The sequence below is a fragment of the Mobula hypostoma genome, chromosome 4 (genome assembly GCF_963921235.1).
Source record: "Mobula hypostoma chromosome 4, sMobHyp1.1, whole genome shotgun sequence".
NCBI classification, from domain to species: domain Eukaryota; kingdom Metazoa; phylum Chordata; class Chondrichthyes; order Myliobatiformes; family Myliobatidae; genus Mobula; species Mobula hypostoma.
Window position 1 is genome coordinate 159,727,083 of NC_086100.1, and position 19,890 is coordinate 159,746,972.

A 19,890-nucleotide genomic window follows, 5' to 3' on the forward strand; every position below is an offset into this window, starting at 1 on the left:
GACACGGGAGAAACATCACCAGTGATTTTATGGGATACATTGAAAGCTGCACTGAGAGGGAAAATTATTTCCATTACTACTCACATGAAAAAAATCAATGCACAAAAATTAGCAGACCTTCAAGGAAAATTAAAACAACTTCAAGTTGTAGATAGCAACAAAAGTAATTCAAATCGAAAACAGGAAATTAGGAAATTGCAAAGTGAAATTGATGATATTTATACGTTGGAAACTCAAAGAAATTTTCTTTACCTGAGACAAAAGAATTATGAAGTAGGAGGTAAATCAGCTAGATTATTAGCATATAAATCACAAAAACAACAAGCAGACAATACAATTCATAAAATAAAGAATCCAAAGACAAAGCTTGTGGAGAGTACAATAGGGAAAATTCAAGAGAGTTTTGAAACATATTATTGAGATCTGTACTCCCAACCCCGGGCCCCCAATGAGCCCTATATAGACAGTGTATTGAATTTTTTAGATCTACCTAAACTTACAGATTTACAAAATGAAAGTTTATTAGAACCAGTAACTGTCAAAGAACTGAACGTGGCCATCTCTAGGTTAAAGGCTGGAAAGTCCCCAGGTTCTGATGGGTTTACCTCAGAGTGGTACAAGTCCCTGAAGACACAGTTAGTCCCATTACCACTTAACACCTTTAATTGGATCTTGCAGAGAGGAGAAACTCCACCTTCCTGGAGAGAAGCGATTATTTCAGTTATTCCTAAAGAGGGTAAAGACAAACTAGAATGTGGCAATTATCGGCCAATTAGTGTTCTTAATTTAGATTACAAACTATTTACATCTATATTAGCGCGCAGATTGGAAAAGCTTTTACCTGGCCTAATCCATTTAGACCAGACTGGATTTATTCAACAAAGACAAACACAGGACAACATAAGGAGAACTCTGCACATATTAGAACAGGTTAATAAGAACGAGACAGAGACAATGGTAGTAGGATTGGACGCTGAGAAAGCTTTTGATTCGGTTAGTTGGGCATTCCTATACAGAGTGTTAGGAAGATTCGGCTTTCTAGAAAGGTTTATTAAAGTAATTCAGACTCTATATGACAGCCCTACAGCCCGAATTAAGATAAATGGGGACCTCTCTGACTCCTTCATTTTAGAGAGAGGCACTAGACAGGGATGCCCAATTTCTCCTCTCCTTTTTGCGCTATATATTGAACCACTTGCCCAACTAATAAGACAGAGCGAAATCGTAAAAGGTATCAAGGTGGCAGGGATTGAACAGAAAATGACGTTATTCGCAGATGATGTTTTGGTCTATCTGAGTGAACCAGAAAAATCATTTATAGGATTGTTTACACTGTTGGATGACTTTGGGAAAATATCAGGTTATAAAATAAATGTAAAGAAAACGCAGGTTATGTCCCTAAATTATACACCATCCAAAAAATTGCAGGATACATACGATCTTAAGTGGGAAGCTAAATCATTAAAATATTTAGGAATAACCCTGCCTAAGGATCTTTCAACACTGTCACAGGTAAATTATGGGCCATTAATCTCAGAGATAAAAGCAGATATGCATAGATGGAATCTTATCCCCTTTTAAAGTTTAAATTCAAGGATAAATACTATAAAAATGAATATTCTTCCTCGCTTATTATATCTTTTCCGTACTTTATCAGTGGAGGTGGATGATAATCAATTCAGGGAATGGGACAAATGGATTTCCCGCTTCATTTGGCAAGGAAGGAAACCTAGAATTCGATATAACACCTTACAGTTAGGGAAGGAAGGAGGAGGTATGGTTCTTCCTTGCCTGAGAAATTATTTTTATGCCTCACAGATAACCCCTCTGTTATATTGGTGTAATAGGGAATATAAGGCTAGATGGAAGGAAATAGAATTTGGATTAGTTGACAGTTTTCCTCTTCAGGCCTCAATAGCTGACAAAGGATTGATGGCCCAGTTGGAAAAATTTAATAATGCTTGGATAAATCTTACATTAAAAGTATGGCAGAAGGTGGTTAATTCATGTGGAATTAATAACATGTTAAAACTCTTTAGATGGTGTGCATATGATACCGAATTCCTTCCCAACAGAGGAGATAAAAGATTTGAGCTATGGATAAAGAAAGGTCTTACAACCTACCTCTCATTTATAGATAAAAGAGTATTACAAAGTTTCCAAATCCTGCAGGACAAACATGGCCTAGAACATAATGACTTTTTTAGGTACCTTCAAATACGAAACTATGTTAACCAGAGTTGTAGATATACAGACCTATCAACAGTAGAATTAGAATTTTTCAAGATTCTGAATTCGGCTTGCAGTTCAATACCTAGTAAATCAGTTTCTCGCCTATATAATGCACTCTCCCATGCTAAAAATGTAAATACACTGTATATTAAAGAGAAGTGGGAGAAAGAAGCGGGGTTGGTACTTTCAGAGGAGGCTTGGGGGAAAATCTGCAGCTTTCAATGGTCCTCGACTAATTCTTTGACTTGGAGAGAACATTGTTGGAAAAACATTATAAGATACTTCAAGACCCCATATCAGGAAAAATATAAAGATACAAATGTGATGTGTTGGAGAAGGTGCGGCTCCAAGGAGGCAAATCATTTTCATATTTTCTGGGATTGCCCTAAATTAAGTCTATTTTGGGAAGGTATTCATAGAACATTAGTTAAGGTACTTAGGTCCCAGATACCTCTGAACTTTGAGACGCTCTATTTGGGGCATGTATTGTTCCTTGAACAGAAGGAAGATATAAAGTTGCTGCAGGCCCTCTTAGCGGCAAGTAAGAAATCAATCACTAGAAAATGGCTAAATCCAATACCACCTACATTAGAAGATTGGTACGAAATTATCTTGGAAATATTTAAAATGGAAAAGTTGACTTACTCCCTGAGAACTCAAAAAGATACATTTTATCAAATCTGGAATAAATGGATTGAATATATAACCCCAATGCGAGCAGACTTTAGATGACTCTCCTAATGATTTATATTGCTCTTCTCATCAACACAGTAATATTGCTAACGTAAGCACCCCTAGTCTAAATGTTTGTTTTTTTTTGGAAAATAGAGAATTAACACAAGTAAAGGGAAAGATTTGGGAAAGGGATAAAAAAAATGAAAAAATTAAGTAAATAAGTACATAGGGATTGGATAATTATGTCTGCGGGCAGGAACAAGCACGAACAAATTGGGATATAAACACCTACAATGGTTGGTATATAGGCTTGCATGCAACATTTTGGACCAGTGGAAATGGTCCAGAAGGGTTGTATGGAAACTATTATTACCATTTTTCTTAACAACTAATTTCATTACTTAGCCTAATAGGTTAGATTTACCACAGTACATAATTATCTATTTAAATGTTTATTTTCCTTTTATATCATCTCAATGTGTACTTAAGAATGTATAAATAATTGTAGTTTTATACATATAAAAAAATGGAAAAGGTTATATGTGTGAAAAAAGTACATGATAATTGTGAATTCCTTATCCAAATAAAAATAAAATTAAAAAAAAAAGAAATATACAAAAAGCAAAATAAATATTCAGAAAATGTTCAAATAAATAAATCCCTGACATTATTTTTAATGGTTTCAAAATGTTCCCAAAAACGCCTCACAACCACTCAAAAAAACAGACAGCAGGACACAGAGGATGCTGGAAGCAGAAAATCAAGTTGCTGGAGAAAATTAGCTGATCAGGCAGCATCTGTGGAGGGAAACAGACAGTCAAGGTTTTGGGTCTCAACAAATGCTGCCTCCTGTATCTCATATTTTGCTGGAGGAACTCAGTGCATTGAGCAATATCTGTGGAGGCAAATGGATAACTAACATTTTAGGTCAAAACCCTGCAGCAGGACTGTTGTCACTACAGTGTGTTTTTTGCTTCAGATTCTAGCTTCAGCAATCCCTTGTGTCTCCATGTTGTAAGTTATGAGATGTAAAAAAAATGCAGTGATTATTAAGGTTCAATGTTTCATAGTGGATTTATCAAAGTAAGTACATAAGACATGGTTAACAACAGCTGGTACAATCCTGGTCATATTACGATCGAGGAACGTGCTTGTAGCCCGGATATTGAACTTTTTGCTGTTGGACTCCGGCCATATTCCACCGAGATACAACATTGGGCGTCATGGGAGGTTGTTCCTGTCTGTGGTCATCGAACTTTGCAGCTCCTCCTGTGGAGGGTCAGACACCCTGAGCCAATGGGCTGGTCCTGGACTTATTTCCATCTGGCATAGTTTGCATATTGTTGTTTGATTGTTTGTGGTTTTTGTATTGCTATACTTATGCTCTATTCTTAGTTGCTGCAGCTGTAACGAAACTCAATTTCCCTCGGGATTAATAAAGTACGTCTATGTCTATGTCATAGGAGCAGAATTAGGCCATTTGGCCCACTGAGTCTGCCCCACCGTTCAATCATGGCTGATCCTTTTTTCCCTTCCTCAGCCCCACTCCTCGGTCTTCTCCCTGTAACCTTTGATGTCATGTCCAATCAAGAACCTATCAATCTCTGCCTTAAATACACCCAACGACCTGGACTCCAGAGCTGCCTGTGGTAACCAATTCCACAAATTTACCACCCTCTGGCTAAAGAAATTTCTCCTCATCTCTGGTTTAAATGGATTCCCTCCTACCCTGAGGGAAATATCCTTTCCACATCTACTCTGCGTAGGCCTTTCAACATTCGAAAGGTTTCAATGAGATCCCTCCCCTCATCCTTCTAAGTTCTAGCAAGTACAGACGCAGAGTTATCAAACGTTCCTCGTATGATACGTCACCATATACTACCCTAAGATTCATCTTGCAGGCATGTACAGGAAAATCTATATGTAAACAAAGGATGACAAACAGCCAAAGATCAATAATCGACAACCATGCAAATAACAAAATATTAGTATATAATAAGTAAAAATAAATTATTGGCAAAATGTCAATTATTTGAGCACAGCAAGAGCCCACATTCAACTGGCAGATTAATGACCAATTGGTCTGTATTATTCGTCGGGAGATAAATGTTGATCAGGGCAGTTCATTGAATGGTGTTATTGGTCCTTTGTCTTCGCAAAAGAGCTCAAGTTAATGGCTCTGCCGCAATGTACTGGGAGAAGCAACTCCCCCCACACAATGCCCTTTGCCAAAGTGTTCACTTCCAAAACTTGGACTTGGGACTCAGGAACCTTGCACTGGGTTTAGACAGAAGATAGAATTAACCAGGCTGACCAAGAGAATGGAAAGGAAAGCAAAGGCGAGGTGATTTGTACATCCATTTGTATCCCCAAGCCGTTTAACAGCGAATGAAGTACAACTATTGCAGGGCAGACAATCAGCACGGTCCACTGTACTATTACTAGTTGATGATGTTGCTCACCATATTGTCGCAAGTATTCTACCATATGTCGCACAGCAAGAGGAATGCTGTCAACCGTCTGCCCTCTTTGCTGCAGGTCGTACAGCGAAACACCAAACACCTTGCCAGCACTGCAGGTCCTCTGCCCACCGAGTGGCTGAGCCATGATCCTCTTCACGTCCTCCTTCAACTTGACAGCTGTCTTGTTCTGCTGCAGGGAACAGAGGAAGGAAGAACAATCAACCACGGCCACGACAGGCGCCTCCATCAGCCAGAGACTCACACTTAGCACAACCCCTACAATTACATAAATTAGCAGCAATGCAGAGAAATTATATAATCTCAGAGGCTTAGTACACTCAAAGTCTTCTCAGTTGCATTAATGAAAGTCAGAGAGAGGCTGTTCCTGTTGCCACTGGGAACAAGGTAAACATTCACACTCCTGTATTGGAACAGGTGGTAAGGACTTTCAGTGTCACACAATCAATCCTGTGTCAGGCTGCAAGAGTTTAATTTAAAAGCCTATAAACTAATTGGCTTGATAAGCAGCCCAAGAATGGCGGATGGTCTTGGGCTGGTCATGACATCAGGGGTGGAAATAATATTAAAAGTCACATTATTTGGGCTTATGGACGGAAAGACAATTATTTGGATAGCAAAAAATATTCTTTAGGGGAGAAACAGTTAGAATATATAATCACTCTTCTTCCGACAGAAAACTAGTTGATCTATCTATTTGTGAATCAGAATGAGAATCAGATTTATCATGGATTTGCATTTTATAAAATATGCAGTTTTTATGGCATCAGTGTTGTGCAAGCACAAAAAACTACTGTCAACTATAGAAATAAATAAATAGTGCAAACAAAAATTAATAATGAGGCAAACATGAGGAATTCTGCAGATGCTGGAAATTCAAGCAACACACATCAAAGTTGCTGGTGAACGCAGCATCTCTAGGAAGAGGTACAGTCGACGTTTTGGGCCGAGACCCTTCGTCAGGACTAATGAAGGAAGAGCTAGTAAGAGAGGTAGTGTTTATGAGCTGCTCAGAAATCTGATTGTGGAGGGGTAGAAGCTGTTCCAGAATCACCGAGTGCTCTTCTTCAAGCTCCTGCACCTCCACACCCTCCTGAAGATGTCCTTGATAGTGGGGAGGTTTGTGCCTGTGATAGAGTTTACAACCCTCTGCATGCTCAAACTCATGGTTGAAACCAGGCAGAAGCCACCAAGATGACTATAGGGAATTGAAGACAATTTCTTCTCAGGATTCAGCAGTCAATATCCTGTGGGTGGGTAGCAAAGGACCACTGTAGGCCTGTCAACTCTCCAAGACTGCCCAGCAGTCTCCAGGGTTAAAGGTTTATCTCAAGGGTTAAGGGTCAATGCTTATTACAAGCATCCTGGCAGACAGGATGCAAGTCCCACATGGTAACAATTACGTGTGTACCAGCTGGAGAAACAGCAGGGAAGGTTAAACAGACAGTTATGTGTCGGAGGATGGGCCAGAATAACAATTGGGCGGGGGGGGGTTAGAATTTTATACTTGTACATTCTGTGTTTCTCAAGTTAAATGAAACATTTGAGTACATTACATCATCTGCATTCTTGCCTTGGCCCAGTCAGTACTGCACTGCAACTGAATGGTGAGGAATGAGTCAATGCAGATGAAGGGGGGGGGGGGGGGAAGGGTGCGGCTAACATTTAATTGGGGGAGCAGTGGAATAACAGGCTGATGTGGTGATCATAGACTCAAGTTGTCCCAGATTCAAATCAGTTCATTGTCATATGCAGTGCCTATAAAAAGTATTCCCCCTCTTTAGAAGTTTTCAGTTTTTATTGTTTTACAACATTAATCACAGTGTATTTAATTTGGCTTTTTTGATCAACAGAGAAAGACTCTTTCATGTCAAAGTGAAAACAGATCTCTACAAAATGATTTAAATTAATTACACATATAAACCACAAAATAATTGATTGCATAAGCATTCACCCCCTTCAAGTCAGTACTTAGTAGATGCACCTTTGGCAACCTTGAGTCTGTGTGAATAGGTATCTGTTAGCTTTACACATCTGGACACTGCAATATTTCCCCATTCTTCTTTACAAAACTGCTCAAGTTCTATCAGATTGCATGGGGATCGTGAGTGAACAGCTCTTTTCAAATCCAGCCACAAATTCTCAATTGGACTGAAGTCTGGACACTTGGCCACTCCAGGTCATTAACTTTATCATTTTTAAGCCATTCCTGTGTCATTTTGGCTTTATACTTGGGGTCATTGTCTTGCTGGAAAACAAATCTACTACCAAGTTGCATCAGGTAACTTATCTTGCTGATTACATCAGGTGTTCTCCAGGATTTCCCAGTATTTTGCTGCATTCATTTTTACCCTCTACCTTTGCAAGCCTTCCAGGGCCTGCTGCAGTGAAGCATTCCCACAGCATGATGCAGCCATGCTTCATAGTTGAGATGGTGCGTTTTGATGATGTGTATAGGATTTAGTCTGAAGGCCAAAAAGCTCAATTTTGGTTTCATCAGACCATAGAACCTTCTTTCAGATGACTTCAGAGTCTCCCATATGCTTCAGGCAAACTCTAGCTGAGATTTTTCAACAGTGGCTTTCTCTTTGCCACTCTCCCATAAAGCTGTGACTGGTGAAGCACCCAGACAACAGTTGTTGTATGTGCAGTCCCTCCCATCTCAGCCACTGAAGCTTGTAACTCCTCCAGAGTTGTCATAGGTCTTTTGGTGGCCTCCTTCACTAGTCCACTTCTTGGACAGTCACTCAGTTTTTGAGGACAGTCTGCTCTTGGCAGATTTACAGCTGCGCCATATTCTTTCCATTTCTTGATGACTGACTAAATTGTACTCCAAGGGATATTCAGTGACTTGGAAATTTTCTTGTATCCATTCCCTGACTTGTGCTTTTCAATAACCTTTTCACGGAGTTGCTTGGAGTGTTCTTTTGTCTTCATGCTGCAGTTTTTGCCAAGATACTGACTCACCAGCTGAACGGCTGACAGTCAGGAGGCAGTGAATGGGAATAAAAGGGGCCTTTTCTGTGACTAGTGGTGTTCCTCGGGGGTCAGTATTGGGACTACTACTTTTCATATTGTTGTCATTGATTTGGATAATGGAATTGATGGCTTTGTGGAAAAGATTGCAGATGATACAAAGACAGATGGAGGGGTAGGTAGTGCTGAGGAAGCAATATGATTGCAGCATGACTTAGACAAATTGGAAGAATGGGCAAAAAAGTGGCAGATGGAATACAGTACTGGGAAATGTACAATAAAGCATTTTGGTGGAAGGAACAACAGTGAGGACTATTATCTAAATAAGGAAAAGGTTCAAACATCAGAGGTGCAGAGGAACTTAGGAGTCATTGTGCAAGACTCCCAGAAGAGTGATCAGCAGCACTGGGGCTCCACAGGGGACTGTCTTGTCTCCCATCCTCTTCACCATTTACACCTCGGACTTCAACTACTGCACAGAGTCTTGTCATCTTCAGAAGTTTTCTGATGACTCTGCCATAGTTGGATGCATCAGCAAGGGAGATGAGGCTGAGTACAGGGCTACGGTAGGAAACTTTGTCAAATGGTGTGAGCAGAATTATCTGCAGCTTAATGTGAAAAAGACTAAGGAGCTGGTGGTAGACCTGAGGAGAGCTAAGGTACCGGTGACCCCTGTTTCCATCCAGGGGGTCAGTGTGGACATGGTGGAGGATTACAAATACCTGGGGATACGAATTGACAATAAACTAGACTGGTCAAAGAACACTGAGGCTGTCTACAAGAAGGGTCAGAGCCGTCTCTATTTCCTGAGGAGACGGAGATCCTTTAACATTTGCCAGACGATGCTGAGGATGTTCTACGAGTCTGTCGTGGCCAGTGCTATCATGTTTGCTGTTGCGTTCTGGGGCAGCAGGCTGAGGGTAGCAGACACCAACAGAATCAACAAACTCATTCGTAAGGCCAATGATGTTGTGGGGATGAAACTGGACTCTCTCACGGTGGTGTCTGAAAAGAGGATGCTGTCTAAGTTGCATGCCATCTTGGTCAATGTCTCCCATCCACTACATAATGTACTGGGTGGGCACAGGAGTACATTCAGCCAGAGACTCATTCCTCCGAGGTGCAGCACAGAGCGTCCTAGGAAGTCATTCCTGCCTGTGGCCATCAAACTTTACAACTCCTCCCTTGGAGGGTCAGACACCCTGAGCCAATATGCTGGTCCTGGACTTATTTCATAATTTCCTGGCATAATTTACATATTACTATTTAACTATTTATGGTTCTATTACTATTTATTATTTATGGTGCAACTGTAACGAAAACCAATTTCCCCCGGGATCAATAAAGTATGACTATGACTATGAAGGTTAGTTTACAGGTTGAGTCTATGGTAAGGAAGGCAAATATTTGTTGCCATTTCAAGGGGAATAGAATATAAAAGCAAGGAGATAATGCTGAGGCTTTACAAGACACGAGTCAGGCCACACTTAGAATATTGTCAATAGTTTTGGGTTCCATATCTCAGAAAGGATGTGTTGTCATTGGAAAGAGTCCAGAGAAGGATGATTCTGGGAATGAAGGATATACATATGAGGAGCGTTTGGCAGCTTTGGGCCTGTACTCACTGGAATTTAGAAGAATGTGTGGGGATCGCATTGAAACCTACCAAATGTTGATAGGATTAGATAGGGTGGGTGTGGAGAGGATGTTTCATGTAATGGGGGTATCCAGAACTGGAGGGAACACCCTCAAAATTGAGGGTTGTCCTTTTAGAACAGAGGTAAGGAGGAATTTTTGTAGCTAGTGAGTAGTGAATCTGTGGAATGCTCTGCCACAGACTGTGGTGGAGGCCAAATCCATGGGTATATTTAAGGTAGAAGTTAATAGTTTCTGATCGATTAGGGCATCAAAGGATATGGCGAGAAAGGTGTATGAAGTCGAGTGAGATCCAGGATCAGTCATGATGCGGAGAAGATTCAATGGGCTGAAAGGCCTAATTCTGCTCCTATGTCTTATGGTCTTAGAGGCACAAAAATGATCAAGTTTCACTCAAAATGCTGAAAATAACACAGTATTGAACACATGAATTTGAAGACATCTGCTCCAATTCTTAGCATTTTCCATTTCCTTGGCCCAGTAACATCTCAATAATTTATGACTCTCAATTTTCCCCTTTGAAAGGGGAATGTAGTATTCCTGGATTACAAATGGTGTATGGTTGGAATATGTGGGGCTTGCCAAATTCTTGAGATTCTGCAAAATATTTAAGAACATGAAATGAAGGTAGAATTTAATACCTGGGCATTCTGTGTTTCTCTAGTTACATGAAAAGTTTGAAAGTTATCTGCATTCTTGCCTTGGCCCCGTCAGTGCTGCACTGTAACAGAATTAACGGTTCATCCCTCCTCTCCACCCTCTCCAATGGGAGTTTAGTTATGCTGGGTACAGTTCCAGACGGGCCACAAAACCTCTCATCCTTCCAAGAATAAATGATTTCAGACTACATCTGCTCAAACTGGCCCTGACCTCAGTTTCTAAAATCAAAACAGGAAACTCAGCAAGTCAGTCACCATCTATCAAACGAGAAATGTTATTAACCTTTCAGGTTAAAGATATTTCATCCAAAGTCAAAGTCAAGTTTATTGCCATATGCACAAGGTAGTGCATTTATACACAGCTGCAATGATGTTAGCAGCACCACAGGCGGGGCATCAAATCTACTGCTATTTTGTTCGAACAGAGGACTAAAAACACTGTCCTCTCCGAAGTCACAGATGATCGACATTGCTTCATTGTCAAAGAATCAAAATCAAGAGCTGGTGTGATGGTAACAGCTTCTCACAACCAACCCGGAATAGGCATCCACATCACCAAGAGCAGACCGAACACTGATCCATGACAATGCACAGACACGACTGTCATACTGTCAAACCAGCATAGGGGAGTGTTACAACTGAAGATCTACAGGGGGACAAGTTTCTAATACATTCTATCCTTCTGGCCAACACTTCCATATTGGGTATCCCCTCGGGTTTGCCATTTGATTCCTCCCCTACTTAGGGCTGTTTGTGCTGTAGAATTACCCTTACACACTGGATATTTACCACACCAGTAATTACGTCAAGTTTCCTAATGATTCCCATTGAAAAATAATAACATATTTTCTAAATGGAGAGAAAATTCAAAAATCTGAGGTGCAGAGGGACTTGGGAGTCCATATGCTGGATTCTCACAGGGTTAATTTACAGGTTGAGTCAGTGGTAAGGAAGGCAAATGCAATGTTAGCATTCATTTTGGGAGTGGCTAGAATATAAAAGCAAGGATATAATGCTAAGCTCTTATAAGGCACTGGTGAGGCCTCACTTGGAGTATTGCAAGCAGTTTTGGGCCTGTTACCTAAGAAAGGATGTGCTGACATTGGCGAGGATTCAAAGGAGGTTCACAAAAATGATTCCAGGAGTGAAAGGCTTATTGTATAGGAGCATTTGCTGGCTCTGAGCCTGCACTGACTGGAATTCAGAAGAATGAGGAGGGATCTCATTGACACCGATCAAACGTTGAAAGACCTCAACAGAGTGGGTGTGGAGAGGATGCTTCCTATGGTGGGGGAGGTGAGGAGCAAAGGACGCTGCCTCAATATAGAGATATCCATTTAGAACAAAGATGAGCAGGTTTTACTTTAACCACAGAGTGGTGAATCTGTGGAATTCATTGCCACAGAAAGCTGTCAAGGCCAAGTCATTGGATGTTTTAAAGGCATATTGGATATTTTGATTAGTCAGGGCATGAAGGGATACAGGGAGAAGATAGGAGATTGGGTCAGAGAGGGAAATGAATCAGACATGATGAAATGGCGAAGCCGACTTGATGGACCGAATGGCCTAATTCTGCTCTGAGCAACACACACAAAATGCTGAAGGACTGCCAAAGGGTTTCAGCCTGAAATGTTGACTGTACTCTTTTCCATAGATGCTGCCTGGCCTGCTGAGTTCCTCCAACATTTTACAGGTGTTGCTTGGATTTCCAGCATCAGCAGATTCATTTGCAATTCTACTCCTATATCTTATTGTCTTATATTGAGCTAATTAGAACAACAGCACCTTTCATGATCTGTGGCATCTTTAATGTAAGAAGCCCCAACCTATTTTAACAACATCATTAACAGTTAAGTGTGACACCAGAGCGTAGGTTTGGTCAGAATGGTAGGTTTTATGGAGTTAGTGAAAGGAGGGAGACAGGTGAATAATTCAGCAAAGAGTCCAGGAACTCATTTCTTCTGTAGTTATACCAATGTGGCTGAGGGAGTTAGTGATTCAAATCAAGGGTGCACAGATGAAAGAACTGGAGGACAGCAGATATCTCAAACCTGACGGGGTACGGGAGAGGTAAAAACTCACTAAGATGTGGCTTTACTCATTCCCAAAGACTGCAGAGTCTTTTTATTTGCATGAAGCAGCCAAATACCTTCAGACTATAGAGAAAGCATTGCTTTTTCAGGTTGCAACAAAGCTGCACTGGAATGCAATCACGTCCTCAGTGCTGGATTTAATTCCCCACTTGAATGAAAGGCGGAGAAGGAAGGGGAGGGGCTCAGGTCTTTTAACATCTTTCTTGGACACCAGCCAGTTTCCCATTCTCAGTGGGAGGTCTATTCTCCCTATGCGAGGGTGCTTCAATGGGACTGAGCTGTTTCTCAGAGAGTGGAGAAAGCTTGACCCTCCTAAAGGTGCCAGTGCTCATCTCTGGCCAGCTGGAGGCCAGGAGGATACAACCGAATGTAGGGCTAAGCAGAGAAATCTTGGCCAGTGCTCCCCCACACCCCCCAATAATAAAGACAGACACTCACTTTGGAACAGGTAGGGCTCACAGCTCAAAGTCTGCAAGGCCCAGGGGTTCCTAACCTTTTTTAAGCCTGGGACCAACATCATAAAGCAAGGGGTCCATGGACCTCCATATGGATTAACTCTGATTCTAGACAAAATGAATTCAACTAATCTTATAGGTTTATATATGTGGAAGGAGGCCAGGTGGCCCATCATTCCAGTGCCTGTTCTTCAAAATTGCATTTTCATTTCTTCCCCTCTTCAGTCCTTTCCCTGTAAATATTTTGCTGATTCAAACACGTATCTATGAGGTTATCAGTCAAATCTGCTTCCAATCTCCTGATAAACTGGGCATTTCAAATAATAACTGACTGTTTAGAAAAAAAATCCCATCCACCTAACCTTTTATGAATGGAAACAATTCCTTTCTATCCACTTCTCCAGATTTTACACATTAAACAGCTTCATTAACATATTCAGGTCCAACAATCCAACCTCTCCAATCTATTCACATAACTGTAACCCTTCATCAAAAATTGTTAATTGCCACATTCTGAAATAATTAACCAGATCATTGAAAATAATAAGCAGTGACTGACCAAAAATATCCACAATATTTGTTCTAACTGCTCATTTTTTCCTGTCTTTATTTATACTTGTCTAGATGAATCAGCTATGATTTAGACTTATGTTTAGTTTTGCTGTCCTCAATGCAACCTGATTTCCTGATTTCTTTTATTCTAGCCTAGCAAGTTCTGTGTACTGCATCTCACAGTTTCAGCACATATTTTCTCTCTCTAACCTTCTGAGGGGATATAGATGGGGTAAATGCAAGCAGGCTTTTTCCACCGAGATTGGGTGGGACTACAACTAGAGGTCACGGGTTAAGGGTGAAAGGTGAAAAGTTTAAGAGCATGATGGGAATGTTCTTCACCTAGAGGGTTGTGAGAGTGCGTCACTAACTGCCAACGCAAGAGGTGCATGCAAGCTCAAATTCAACATTTAAGAGAAGTTTGGATAGGTACATGGTTGTTAGGGGTATGGAGGATTATGGTCCCAGTGCAGGGCAGTAGGAGTAGGCAGTTTAAATGGTTGAGCATGGACTAGATGGGCAGAAGGGCCTGTTTCAGTGCTATACTTTTCTATGACTCTATGCCCTCACACACTGATCCTGCTTTATGCAGCAGTTGTGATTAACAGTGGCACCAAAGGCAATTGTCTCCGGTATAATCTTGCTCTCCATACTACCACACATATTTCCCCTGTCACTGTTCCCTAAAGCACACCTGCTTCCTTAATTTTCCAGTTGCAATGACAAATTTTAATTCTATTTATCTTTCTCCACAGATGCTGCCTGACCTTCTGATTATCCTCAGCATTTTCTGATTTGATTTCAGATTTCCAGCATTGGCTGTTTTCGACTTTCAATGAAATATCCACAGTTTGTGCCATTTTCCTTCTTCACAGTTGGCTGGAAATGGAGTCACAGATAGTGTTGCACATTGAAAGTACAGTCAGTCTCCATGCAACAAAATAGCTCAACGCATATCAAAGGAGCATTACCAAACAAAAATTGACGCTGAATCTCACAAGGAGATATCTGGGCAGATGATCTAAGCAGGGGTTCCCCACCTGGGGTGAATGGACACCACCCCCCAGTTAACAGTAGGGGTCCCTGCCATAAAAAAGTTTAGGCAACCCTGAACTAAAGCTTGGTTATATTCAGAGGTCTTTAGGGGGTTTGAACTAGATTGCTGAATGTGTAAGAAAGCAGTGTGCCACCTAAACACCTAAAGCTGTATTCACCTTAAATATACTCAGCAACTGCCCTTCCACATTTCTCTTGGGTCATAAATTCCAAGAGTTCACCACCCTATGGATGAAGATCTATCTTTTCATCCTTCATTTTGAGTCTGGCAATTGTTTTGAAATACCCAGTGAGAGAAACATCAAACACACAGTTCGGTAAACCAACCCCCTAACAATGTTCATTCTGCTCAGAACATCACTTATTCTTTTGCAGTCTGAAGAGCACAAGGCAACAGCCACAGCTGGAGGAACAAGAGATCTTCAATAAAGCACAAGAGGAGGGGTGAGGTGGTGGTGAGGAAGTGAGAAGATGTAAGAGCAGTACTGTACTAGGTCTGGTCCAGCACTAAGATATTCCATGAAACCAGATCCCAGATCACAGCAAAAATGTTCCGACATGCAACTCAATCGGCTGTAAGGAACTGCTTGGAGCGGAGCCATTCGTGCTCACACTACAAGACAACCAAGCACATAGGAACAGAAGAAACCCATTCTGCTTCTCAAACCTGTTCTGTTGTCCAATGAGCAGACCTGTTAACTGACCTTTCAATGAAAAGTTAACAAAAAGGCATCAACCAATCTACAATTGAGAACAAACAAAGTGGCATTTGCAGGGAAGAGCAGATTTCTACGATTCTGAACTTCACTATGACTCTGATTTGCAGATTACATGTTACATCTAACTGGGAAGCACGATAACACAGCAGTTAGCGCAATCACTTTCCAGTGCTAGTGATCAACAATTGGGATTTGATTCCTGCTGCTGTCTATAAGGAGTTCGTACGTTCTTTCCGTGAATGCCTGGGTTTACACTGGGTGATCAATTTTCAAGATTGTTTAATGTCATTTCCAGTACACGAGTGTAAAGGAGAATGAAATGATTGTTACTCTGAATCTGACGCAGCACAAAATAAAACACAATAAGATAATGAACACAATAATAAAAAACACAATAATTATAAATACATAAGGTGGTTTGTATATATAGATTAATTGTATGGCCATCGAGTGACACAAGGCACAGGAGCGTCTGTCCATAAGGTGACGGACAGGGTGTGTGGAGGTGTGGGTTCGTGGGTGGAGGTGTTGATCTGCTTTACTCCCACACACACTCCTAAGACATACAATCAAGGTTAGGGTTGGTAAGTTGTGGGAATGCTATGCTGGTGCTGGAAGAGTGGTGACACTTGCAGACTACTCCCAGCACAATTCTCGCTAATTTGATTTGGCAGAAACAATGCATTTCACCTTATGTTTTCCATGTTTTGCTGTCCATGTGACAAATAAAGCTAACCTTTGACTGCAATGCTTCTTAGACTCTGTAGTCAGCGAGCGGTTCCCATTATCCATTCCATCAGATCCCCTTAACATCTTGAAATCTACAATCTAATCAACCCTTAACCCAGTTAATTCCCAAGGATATAGCACTGATTTCTGCAAGGCTTCTCTTTATTTAATGAAGACCAGGTACCATGTCAATAAATCTGTGATGTTCTATCAAATCTGGTCTCCATGCTTAGAAAGCACTGGCAAGACAGCAGAGGAGGTTCACCAGGATGTTAATTGGAATGGACAGCTGCAGGGAGAGAATAGGTAAGCTGGGCTTGTCTTCAGTGGAATGGAGGAGGCTGATGGGAACGTGACTGAAGCATAAACAGTTATGAGGGAAGAGGAAGGTAGACAAACAATTTTCCATTGCAGAGGTGCCCAAAAGTAAAAGGTCTAGGGTTTAAGTTAAGTTCAGAAAGTTTACAGGGAAGTGGATAGGCCATTTTTTTCTTGGTGGGGAAGGCTGTGTGGGGGGGGGGAGAGACTGACTGAAAATTATGAAGGGGTTAGATAGAAAAGACACTGAGAACCTTTTCTCCTTAGCACAGCAGTATATAAGAAGGGGCCATTTTTTCACTTACAGTGGGGTCGGAATCTGAGGTGCTCTGCCTGAAGGGATGGTGAGACAGGGACTCTCACAACATTTAAGAAACACCTAGATGAGGCATAGAAAGCCAAGGGCTGAGTTTTGGTAAATGGGATTAGTGTAGACAGGTGCTTAGGGTTGGCATTAACATAGTGGGCTGGAAGACCTGGTTCGACATTATTCTATGAGATCTGAAAGCTGCTCCTTTACAGATGTGGAAATCTGGCAGGGAGGAAGGAAAGGATGGTGATGAGATTTATTTCAAAAAATAAACTTTCACCTTAATGTCTAGATTTTGAGCTGCTCAGTCAAGCTTAAAGATTTTACAGATAGTCCACACATGGGGAGAATTAAGTTAGCTGACACAACTTGCTCCAAATAGTACCCACCATCCAGACTTAGCAAGTATCCATCAGGGCACATAACCTCCAGAGTTCCTGGAACACAGAGCAGTCCTGTCTAACAGATTCTTAAATCAATTCACAGACTCCCCAGCCGCCTATCAATCCTGCAGTTGGGAGGAGATGTTGTATCATGTACTATACACATATAGGGTGTGACAGGCAGCAGCCTCTATTTCAGTATCTGAAGGGGCAGCTCCTTAGGTTTTCGGCCGCACTTCAGCCCCGTGCTCCTGATCTTTGGTGCCAAAGGGGATCTTTGGCTCAATTTGCCCCTGGGCCTGGTCAAGGTGGTGGGCAGTCAATGTTAAACCTGAGCTGTGTGCCTGCCCATGGCTGCGTGCCTCTGCAGAAGAAGCATGCGGTATCTAAAAATACAAAGGGAGATTTCTGGGCTGGTGGGCGTGCCACGGGGGATTCAAATGCATCCCAAATAGCAATGGCTTTGAAGCTAAATAGTATGTGTGATGAAGTACTGTAATTTTGTATTAATGTGATCTTGAATAAACCATCTTTGGAAAAAGGAGTAAAAAGAGTCCAAGCAGTTTATATGAATGTTAGTAAGGCATTTGACAAGGTTTCCCATGGTAGGCTCATACAGAAAGTCAGGAGGCATGGTATCCAGGGAAACTTGGATGTATCAATACAAAATTTGCTTGCCCAGGGTGCTACTAGATGAAGTATATACTTCCTGGAGGTCAATAAACAGTGATGTTTCACAGGGATCTATTCTAGCGGGGCAGCAGTATGGTCGCATTGTTTATTCCAGGGACCAGCTGATTGCACTTATGCCGGCCGGTTTAGCGAACGGAGCGGCGGACACCCCGGCTGAAATCTGGAGGAAAACACACACAGGATGCAGAGGGGGATCAAAAAGGCGAGGAAAGAGGACCGGGTCGAGACAACAGAGACTTATGGAGAAGAGGAGTTCTCCACCTTGGACTGCACGTGGACATACCCGACCAAAACTTTTCCATGGAGGGCTTCCAGACCGTTTGGGCTGACCGGAAGTGCCCTGAGAGCGGTGAGCGTAAAGGAGTTGGGGGCTCGCTGTTCTGGTTAACAACGGATGGTGCAATCCTGGTCATATTACGATTGAGGAACGTGCTTGTAGCCCGGATATTGAACTTTTTGCTGTTGGACTCCAGCCATATTCCACTGAGATACAACACTGGGCGTCATGGGAGGTTGTTCCTGCCTGTGGCCATTGAACTTTGCAGCTCCTCCCGTGGAGGGTCAGACACCCTGAGCCAATAGGCTGGTCCTGGACTTATTTCCAGCTGGCATAGTTTGCATTTTGTTGTTTGATTGTTTGTGGTTTTTGTATTGCTAAATTTATGCTCTATTCTTGGTTGGTGCTGATGTAATGAAACTCAATTTTCCTCGGGATCAATAAAGTATGTCTATGTCTAGGGCTACTGCTCTTTGTTACTTTTATAGGCTTGAATGAGGAAGTGGAAGGATGGATTAGTCAGTTTGCAGATGAAATGAAGAGTGGTGGAGTTGTGGATCATGTGGAGGGTTGTCGCAGGTTCCACGGCCCAATGGCAGGATGCAGGGCTGGGCTGGGCTGAGAAGTGGCAGATGGAGTTCAAGTGCGAAGTGATTCACTTTGGAAGGTCAAACTTGAAGGCAGATGACAGGTTTAATAAAAAGATTCTTGGAAGTGTTGGGGAACAGAGGTCTCCTGGGGTCCACAATCATAGATCCCTAACATTTGCCACACAAGTTGACAGGGTTGCTGAGAGGCCACACGGTGTGTTCATTAGTTAGGGGATTGAATTCTAGAGCCACAAGGTAATTTAGCAATTCTATAAAACCCTCAGCTCTGCAGCACAGAAACAGCCCAGCTATTCCCTACCAGCCTGGTTTTCTGCCTAATCCCACCTACCTGTATCCAGAGCAAAGCCCTCCACACCTCTTTCATCCATGTACCTATCTAAACTTGTATTAAAAACGTACGATAAATAGAGGCAAGCACTGCCTTCTGATAGCGGAGACAAACAATTCATCGCACACTGAAATAAATAGTTTGGCATCCTCCCCTTGCTCCAAGCACTCTTTGAAGTTTCCTCAACAAAATTATGGTGTCTGCACTGAGACTTAAAAAAATTAAACACAGCCATTATCCAGTGCTCAGCAGCAAAGGGCTGAGACTTCTTGGAGTGCAGGAAACGCGGAGGAGGAACGGCAGCTATTAACGAACTCTCCGGCAAAGTTGAGAGTTTTTAAGAATGTGGTGCCTGTACTCACACAGACAGTGATTGCTCCTGCTCCCATTTTCCAGGAAATGCATCCAAAGAGAACTCGATCAACTAGAAATGGAAAAATCCATGCAGCGGGCTGGAAGAAGGCAAGGAAGATGGTAATCCGCTTCAGTCAAACTGCAGCGATGGTTGTCCTTCATACGAAACGATAATGCACTTCTGAGTTACTTGCTAAACTTCTTAAACACGTAAAATCCTTCTTTTAACAGCAGCAGCCCGTATCCAGACACATACACACTAGGGGCTAAGCTTTCGGCTGCTCGGGGGTGGAAATTTGATCCACGGTTAGTCACTGCCAGCCTGACATCAGGT

The 19,890-nt window shown here is 41.9% G+C and overlaps 1 protein-coding gene across 2 annotated transcripts in view; it reads right to left on the minus strand.

Moving 5' to 3' along the window:
* fam13a (family with sequence similarity 13 member A) overlaps nt 1-19,825 on the minus strand; it is a 280,084-nt gene extending 260,259 nt beyond the window's left edge. For both annotated transcript variants that reach the window (XM_063046842.1, XM_063046840.1), the window contains exons 1-2: nt 19,565-19,825; nt 5,370-5,559 (exon numbers count right to left, since the gene is read on the minus strand). In XM_063046842.1, the coding sequence (XP_062902912.1) occupies nt 5,370-5,559; nt 19,565-19,591 (217 nt within the window). In that variant the 5' untranslated portion in view covers nt 19,592-19,825. The remainder of the gene's footprint in view (nt 1-5,369; nt 5,560-19,564) is intronic.
* Nucleotides 19,826-19,890: the final 65 nt, after the last annotated feature.